This window comes from Penaeus monodon, chromosome 4 (genome assembly GCF_015228065.2).
Source record: "Penaeus monodon isolate SGIC_2016 chromosome 4, NSTDA_Pmon_1, whole genome shotgun sequence".
Taxonomy (NCBI): domain Eukaryota; kingdom Metazoa; phylum Arthropoda; class Malacostraca; order Decapoda; family Penaeidae; genus Penaeus; species Penaeus monodon.
In genome coordinates, this window is record NC_051389.1 from 7,807,999 (window position 1) to 7,817,623 (window position 9,625).

Sequence of the window (9,625 nt, forward strand, 5' to 3'; positions counted from 1 at the left end):
GGGTCCATTGACGACGCGTAATGACCCCTCTGCCCCTCCCTCAGGTTCGCCGCGGATAATGGCGCTACAGCAGGAGGTGGCGCGGACCTTGACGAAAAGGGGACGTTGAAACAGAATCCAGCCTCCCCAAGACGCAGGTAGGAGGAGGAGGACGAGTCTGGGGTGTCTCTGCCTGCTGGGGGAGGAGATACTTCGAAGGCTGGGTTGAGGAGGTCTACTGCGGTGATTTTTTCGTTGTTGATTGTTCTCCTGTGGGGGTTTTTTTTTTTTTTTTTGTTTCCACTGGTTTTTTTATGGTGTTTGTTTGTTTGTTTTGATTGGTTTCTACTGTGGTGTGTTTGTTTTTGTTTTGTTGTTGTTTTTTATGGTGTTTGTTTGTTTGTTTTGATTGGTTTCTCCTGTGGTGTGTTTGTTATTGTTTTTTTTGTTGTTTTTTTATGGTGCTTGTTTGTTTGTTTTGATTGGTTTCTACTGTGGTGTGTTTTTTGTTTTTTTGTGTCTGTTTGTTTTGATTGGTTTCTACTGTAGTGTTTTTTTTATTTTGTGTCTGTTTGTTTGTTTTGATTGGTTTCTACTGTGGTGTGTTTGTTTTTTGTGTTTATTTGTTTTGATTAGTTTCTTCTGTGTTTTTTTTTTGTGTCTGTTTGTTTGTATTTTGTCTGTCTGTTTGTATTTTGTATTTGTTTGTATTTGCTGTTTTTTGTATTTTGTGTTTGTATTTTGTATTTGCTTGTGTTTTCTGTTTCTTTGTGTTTGTTTGCTTTGTGTCTGTTTGTTTATTTGTATTCTATGTTTGTCTGCTTGTATTTTGTGTTCGTTTGTTTGTATTTTGTGTCTGTTTATGTTTGTGTGTGTGATTGTGATTTTTGCTGAGGGTGCGGTGTGGGAGCGATGGCAGAAGGCGTTTATCACTATCACCTAGGTTGATGATGATAGCAAGGCTGGTTATGATGAAACGATGATTAGCGGAAGGTTGTTAAGCTACAAACATATTTTATTTTATATGCTAATTGATCAGTTGATATATTTATTATCATCTATTTAAAATCACCTCCCCCCCCTCCCCCTCAAAGAGTTAAAATACATAAACGCAACCATTATACACTACAGACATACAAACACACACATACCGATACACTAACATACACAAACTGACATACATATACCGCTATACAAACATACACCTACTAACATACATATACAGACATCCTCCAAACTCAACCATAAACACGAGTGCCCATCTGTAACAACTCGTTCCTCCGGCAGTGTGTACGTGTGCTGACGGGGCGCTAGAGTGCAAGGACAGCGACGGAATGTGCGCATGCGTCGGGCCCGAGATGGTTTGCAATGGGTATGAGGATTGTCCCAATGGAGAGGACGAACTGCGGTGCCAAGACATTCATAGTTGTCCGGGTAAGTGGTGTTTGGCGAGTCAGGTGTTTGGTAGTACATGGTTTGTGATATATTTTCGTATACATATACTTGTGGGAATCCAGAAGTATATGGGCGTAATGTAAGAGGTATTTCTCTGTTTTTGTCTCTCTTTCTCTCTCTTTTTATTTCTCTGTCTCTATCTCTGCCTCACTCTCTCTCTCAAATATAAAAATATAAAAATACTGCCATTTTACCTTTCATACATACATACATACAGACAGACAGACAGACAGACAGACACACACACACACACACACACACACACACACACACACACACACACACACACACACACACACACATATATATATATATATATATATATATATATATATGTATATATATGTATATATATGTATATATATGTATACATATGCATATATATATATATATATATATATATATATATATATATATATATACATACATATATATATATATATATATATATATATATATATATATATATATATATTCACAAAACAAATGCAATTAAATCGTGACATTTCGATCTCGTCGAGAGTTCCTCATGAGACGGACAAAAAACTATGTGTATACATATATGCATATATGCCTGATGTTACACTGATGTATTCAACCCTTTTTGGAATGATTTGATTTCCCAGCATTAATGTTTCATAGACGATTATTTACTGAAATAGATTCATCATATAGTACCACAATGTTTCTATTTTAACATAATATTCATTGCATGTATTACGATATGCATAAATTTTGAAGAAAAAAATAATCAAATAAGAGAAATGTGAAGCTCAATCCCAAGAATGCTTTTACTACAACCATACGATATGTTCATCCACGTCTAAAACACACACACACGCGTATTTAAACAAACCTATACGCATGCCAGCCTGCAAGAAAATTAAGATAGAGTATCTCAAACCTACATTCACTTTTCCCTCATTCCTTGCAGGTTACAAGTGCGCGAGTGGGCAGTGCCTTATCAGAAAGGACGCAGAGTGCGACAATGTACAAGACTGCGATGACTACAGTGACGAGATCGGATGCGGTGAGTTGGGTCGAGGAGGAGGCGGCCGGTCCGTGCGGCGCTTGCCCCTCACAGGACTTCATTCTGGACTTGTTTTGAGAGAGGCAGAGACGCAGTTAACTCATTCATTCGTGCGCACACATAAACACGCACCAACACACGCATACACATACAAATATGTATGCCGTATATATATATATGTATATATATATATGTATTATATATGTATATATATATATATATATATATATATATATATATATACATACATATATATGTATGTATACATATGTATATATATACATATATATATATATAATATATATATATATACATATATAATATGTATATATAATATATATATATATATATATATATAATATTTATGTATTAACACACACACACACACATATATATGTGTGTGTGTGTGTGTTGTGTGTGTGTTTGTGTGTATGTGTGTGTATGTGTGTGTATGTGTGTGTATGTGTATGTGTGTATGTGTATGTGTGTGTGTGTGTGCGAGACAACTGCCCAAGGTCAAAGCCCCGACGAAGGCATTTAAAGAGGCAGCTTTGTTTTCCCAGCTTGTAATTTCAGCATTATTTTTATAATAGGAGTAGTTTTCACGAACCAAACTGTAGACCTACATTATAATGAGATTTACTTTTCATTAATTTGACTGATATTGTAATACTGTTCATTTGGGTTACTGTTTTTTCTTGCATTGCATTGACTTATTTTAGGGTTTATGATATTGTTGCAATGGTGCTAATTACTGGATCTTATAAACTGATATTTAAATGAAAACGTAATGCTTTCAAATACATCCTGCAAAGGAGTAATGGAATATGGAGTCTACATGCACGAGTTACCCCTGGGCCTGTGTACCTCATTTCACATTGCTGAACCACACTCTTTAATGTGATACTTATATAGTAAACTCTAATGCGTCACAAACAGATCAATCCCATCAGAACTCGATCGTGTACATATACTTCCGTTACTGAAATCAGTAAAATTGGCATAAGAGAGCTTCCTTCTATCCACTGAAGTAAATAGTAGTATTTTCTCCACCGTTCTATCCATGACTGCAAAAATGTAGAAGTCGTATTCATTCTTTTGTCAGACAAAGCCTCTATATCACTTATTATACATTATTTCCCATCACCTAAGGTAGGGCCATTGACCAGAAAATGCTTAACAGTCATGAAAAGAGATCAATATAAAGTGCAAACGCAATGTAACCACTGATGCACTGTATACACGAACAAATTCTTCCAACGCTTATTCCATCAAGGAAGAGAATGTTCTAGATGGTATGTGGTTTAGAGGCTCTTAGTTCCCAGGTACAGTTTATCACAAGGTTTGGAATATCAAGAGACTAGAAGGTTCTTAAAACTAACAGATCAGACGTTGTGATATCAGTTAGGTCAGCAGATGACAATAGCGCCAAAAACAACAGACAAAGTTGTTGTATTTAAACAGGCTCCTCATGTTTGTAAGCAAACTGTTGCAGCCTAGTAGTACAAGTTAGGTGAACTGCGATTGAATAGGCCAAAAGGTTGGTTTATCTATAGCTGAGTAGGCCAAATTTGGGTCTGTTATAGTTCAACAGGCCAAAATAGTTAGGTTAGCTGTACTCTAACAGGGTAACCTGCAGTGCAACAGTTAAAATGGCAGTTTTCCATCATTTATTCAGCCACTAGAATCAACAGCAGGTACCATTGGGTAACGTTATTCCTACCATACATCTATCCCAAACTTTATCCTTTCTCACGAATGACACTAATAAGAAAATTTCAAAACGGGAATTCGGAACAAACTGACAAGAATTTTTATACGTAACTGTACAGAGGACGTTAGATCGAATAAATCACAAACTTTCCACAGGACTCACCCACTTCAAGCCGGACTGCAGTGCCCCTGACCAGTTCACTTGTGCGGATGGTAACTACTGCATATCCGTATCGTGGCTTTGTGACCGTGACTTCGATTGCCATGACCGATCTGATGAGGCTAACTGCTCTTCTGTACAGTAAGTGAAGCATATTGTGTTCTGGCCTGATATAACGTAAACATTTTGCATTATATCTTGTTTCCATGATTGCCTCAAACACGAGGAAACGATCCTAGTATGATTAATATTAAGTCCAGGCGATTTCAATAGACTTTCAGGAATTACAAATACTTTTAGGTTAAATCATCCAATCGTAGCTGAATAAATAGAAATACCAAATCACATTAACTTGTATAATGACCTCAAGTAGAATAAACCCTACACTCTGAAACGACACGAGGTCAAAATCTCATCCTTGAAATTAAAACCAGAAAACACACTTAATACGACTTGAAACGTTTTTTTTTTTATATCACTTGTGACCTTTATCAGCACTTGTGACCTTTTTTCTTGCATATAAGACCTTTTTATAGCACACGCGAGACTTTTTCCAGCACGTGACTTTTTTCAGCACATGTGGTCCTTCTTACCATCGCTGCGGAGACGGTCACTGTATCTTCATCACGTGGGTTTGTGACTCGGAACCAGACTGTGCCGATGGTTCAGACGAACTGATATGCGGTAAGTTCCTTTAGAATTTGTTTTGATGATTTCTTTTTTTATGAATTACTTTATAATTAGCTCTTGTTTTATTGTTATCATTTCCATTTGTGTTGTTCTTGATGCATCAGTGATATTGACGAAGGTGCATTGCTTGAGGGCCAGTTATTTGGTGATTAATGTTTTAGTAAGGCAGAACTAAATTAGGAACTAGGACGCAAGCATATTAATACATGTTCATATAAATGTCGATATTCACTCAGAGAATATATGTATGGGGAACTGATGCTGTAGAATCGCTTCACCATGAGAATCGTGTGGGTTTAAAACAGTAAAGGTCAAGCCATAAATTGTATTACATTGCCAATTGTAATTAACCTGAATCTATATGAATTATTACTTTTAAGTTAAATGGAAAAATACCCATGTATTCGCTTATATACTCTCCTCTTAGTGTTAGGGCCCTCCGTGCTAGCAATCTGACGAGCGGTTTGTTGAACTGCTTGTGGTCTCTGCGATATAAAAGTCTCTAATTGAATTCTTGTACATTGTTTCCTCTAACCCATTGATATCACTCAGTATTAATCTGATAATAATCTGAGGTTGCATCTATTTGGTGGACAACAGAAAATTACCATGGTGTAGGGAGGTTCAGGAAACGGAAAGCCATTTTTGGATTATGTCTCTTGAGATAATGTCTTGAAATCTCATATGTGACTAAATCTGTTAACTGCATTGTTGTATCACTATGCTCTAAGGAATAAATTACCTCTATATATAGACGTCTTCATTTTACAACACCAGAACGAGGATTTTGTATCTGAAAGAAGACTTTGGTTAGCAGTACGACGTCATCACAGCCTGATTATAGACTGATTTGAACTTAATCGTCTAATCTGAGGCTTTAATAAAGTTACATTTATTCCAAGTAACCGTTCTTACTACAGCAGATTGCTATTCTGTCTAGTATTTGAAAAAAAAAACACGTCTAACTATATATGCTCAGAATTTTTAGTTACTAATTCCAGTTGATAGTTGAATTATCTTGCAACTTAAAGTAGCATAACAATATATTTCAGTCATATTCGTGCTGAATGATTTGATAACCTTAAACAAACTTTGAGAATGAAAACAATTTTGGAATATAAAGACTAGGTGGTAAATAATACGTGGGGTCCACGGCAATGGGTGTTGAGAGAATCTAGATGAAAGTGATATATTTCGTAAGATGAATCATTCGACGTTTCTTATGGCAGTGTGGCCGCAAGCGTAGAGTGGAATAGGGTCATTTTCCATCGTGTTTTTTTTTTTTTTATTTTTTATTTATTTATTTATTATTATCTTTATAATAGTTGTTAAAAGCAACGGAAAGAGTAAGAGACCTCTTTGCGGGAGCTCTGTACTATAAGAACGCTTATTTATGATATTTTTTTTTTACTCACCTGAAATTCCTCGGGTTTAGAAGAATTATGTGAACGATATATTGAAAAACAGGGGTTTCATGCGACGCTACATATTGATAATTATGTATATAATCTTTGACACACACTAAATTATTTTCATTGTGAACTATTCGTTACCAAGCTTTCTTAACATATATTTTTTAGGTTATTTGGTCTTTTAAGTTATATTAGCGTTTTGCTGCATCTTTCTAGTTATCACTATCTGACGTCAAAGAAATGCAACATAATAACGAATATAACAAAGTGTCCCCTATAAAGTTTACATTTTCTATGAAGAAAATGAAGCGCTTTCGTTTTCTCTGAATACTATAAACTATTGATAAACTACTTTATTTTATATGAGTAACTTACTTCATTGCGAAAAAAAAACACTAAATAAAATATACATTGTAGCAGTAACATAAATAAGTGAATAGAACACAAATTCATAAATGATAATTTTAATACTGACATGATAATTGTGCAGAAAAAAAATCTGGACATTATTATATATTATTATTTAATAAAATACAACGAAAATACAACGAAATCTATCTATCGAAAAAAAGTATACAAGATTTCATAGAAACGTTTTTTCTTTGCTATGCTTGTTATTATCATCATCGTAAATATAATTATCACAATTATTGTTGCTATTATTATCATTATCGTGATCGCTATTATTCCCATCATTGTTAATATTTTCCTCCATTTCTGGTCATGATTATCATCCTTATTTTCTATTCTTCTTTATCGCCTCATTTTTATTTTTCCCCTTTTCTCTTCCTCTCTCACATTTCTTTATTTCTTCGCCATCTTATCCACGAGCCTTTTAATTTTTCTCCTCTTCTTTTCATTTATTTCATTTCTTTTTCTTTTCGTCTTTACTTTATCATCATATTCATCTTAGAACATGAATGAAATAATGTCCAGAAAATTGTAACAACAATTAGCCATCATATAATTTCTTTATTGAAAATTATACTATATTCCTATCTTACCAATTCATCTTTATAAGATTTAAAGATTTGATTAATAAATTTCACACAATTTTCTTCAATCCTATCATCATTTTTTAATAACACATATAAATCAATCGACGCTTTTCTTGGTATTATAGTTAGTGGTATCTGGCAACTCCGATGGAGTACGCCGGAGTTTTATGAATGAAAATGGCACTCTGGTGGTCATCGGTACAACTAAAATCTTAAAGTTGCCAAGTGTAAATTGCTTCGAGTGAATGAATGGATACGGTTTATTTGTCTACAGTTTACGTTTCTTTTCGTTAGTTATAGGGATAAGATTGGAAATGGCAGTGATTTTGGATCGAATTTTCTATAATTATCGTACGATTGGTGTTGGTCGGTATTATTATTGCCATTTCCGTCAATACCTTCTTCATTTCGGCTCATGATTATCGCCTTCATTCTCGCCTCGTCCTTTATCTTCATCGACTCGTTTTTATTTTATTTTCTCTTCTGTCTTCTTTTTATTTTCATTTTTCTGCCTTTCTTCCTCCTTCTCTTCCACATCCTCCTTCTCCTTCTCTTCCTCCTCCTCCTCCTTCTCCTTCACCTTCACCTTCTTCTTCTTCTTCTTCTTCTCCTCCTCCTCCTCCTCCTCCTCCTCCTCCTCCTCCTCCTCCTCCTCCTCCTCCTCCTCCTCCTCCTCCTCCTCCTCCTCCTCCTCCTCCTCCTCCTCCTCTTCCTCCTCCTCCTCCTCTTCTTCTTCTTTTTCTTTCTTTCTTCCTCCTCCTTCTCCTCCTCTTCTTTTTTCTTTTTTTTCCCTCTTCCTCCACTTCCTCCTCCTCCTCCTTCTTCTTCTTCTTCTTCTTCAGTAGCAATCGGTTCAATATACACATAAAAAGTACACACATCTCAATCAACTACCTCTTCCTTGCAGCCCATGCAGGTGACCACACGTGTCGGTCCGACCAGATCACATGTGCCGTGGACGGTCGCTGTGTTATGAAACACTACGCATGCGACGGCAAGAACGACTGCGGCGATTGGTCCGACGAACGGGACTGCAACAGCTCGTCTTGCAACCCGAATGATTTCAGGTTAGCTCTAGGGATTAAGTCTGGGGGAAAATCCTGGGAATTTAGGGAGACCTTTGGAAGAAAACGGAGGGTGGGGGAGGGATTGAGATCCGGAAGGGGAGACGGGATAATTTTTTTTCTTTGTCATGTAAACCTGAATGGTTCTAAGTTAGGCACAGGGATTATTTTTCTTTTTTTTGGAATATAGGGAAAGCGGGGGAACTGGGATACCGAGATAACATAGCATATTCTTTTCATTGTTCTATAAACAAAAGATTTCAGGTTAGAAATCTGGGGAGGAAATTTGAAGCAAATAAGGGATATTGAGATACTGAAGGGACATGGAATAATATTTTCGTTTCATATTAAGCTGAAATTAGGAGATTGTTGCTAGAATATGGGAAATGAAGCAAGTTATTGCATTGCATTGAATAGGGAAATGGAATACAGTAGGTGTTCATAGTGAGGATATTTTAATAAAGAGAGTAAATAGACACAATAATATTAGTAAAAAATGCATTTGAGGATATATATAAAAACTGCAAACAGCTCAGATATCTATTCGTTCTCGCTAGAATTATGAACTGCTTTACTAAATACGAACTGATTCAAAGGAGACATAGAGATGAGAAGATACTTAAGGGGAGAAATAGCGAGGGCGCAAAGCAGAGTGACATTTATTTTTAATTTCTGCAATAAGCTCTTTGTAACTCTTATTATTAATATCTTTTGCTTTTAGTATTATGATTTTCTTAGCTCTTAGTAACTCTTATTATCATATTTAGTTTTTTATTATCACTTTTTTAGCTCATAGTATTCTTCTCACAAGATTGTTATTTTTTCAATAAATTGATAATAAACTTTGTTGCTTATATATCAGCTTTTATAAATATTATTTCCTTGACTTTTATTATTTTTAATATTTCTTTCCAAAAACCTGTAAACAACACACTGAAGAACCCAGGTCGAGACTACCTAGAAACTATCCACAGGTCAACAAAGCATACCCAGATGTACCAAGAATACCCACCTACAGTACACTAACCTGGTACCCCATTCCCCCAGATTTCCCAAGGATACCCACCTAAAACACACTAACCTTGTACTCTATTCGCCCAGATTTCCCAAGGATACCCACCTAC

General features: G+C 35.6%; 1 protein-coding gene across 1 annotated transcript in view; it reads left to right on the top strand.

The window, feature by feature from the left end:
* The first annotated feature begins 891 nt into the window (after nucleotides 1-891).
* Nucleotides 892-9,625, top strand: part of LOC119572440 (low-density lipoprotein receptor-related protein 4-like) — an 11,295-nt gene continuing 2,561 nt past the window's right edge. The window contains exons 1-6 of the mRNA XM_037919555.1: nucleotides 892-922; nucleotides 1,267-1,413; nucleotides 2,369-2,464; nucleotides 4,334-4,478; nucleotides 4,912-5,021; nucleotides 8,345-8,504. Of these exons, the coding sequence (XP_037775483.1) occupies nucleotides 892-922; nucleotides 1,267-1,413; nucleotides 2,369-2,464; nucleotides 4,334-4,478; nucleotides 4,912-5,021; nucleotides 8,345-8,504 (689 nt within the window). The remainder of the gene's footprint in view (nucleotides 923-1,266; nucleotides 1,414-2,368; nucleotides 2,465-4,333; nucleotides 4,479-4,911; nucleotides 5,022-8,344; nucleotides 8,505-9,625) is intronic.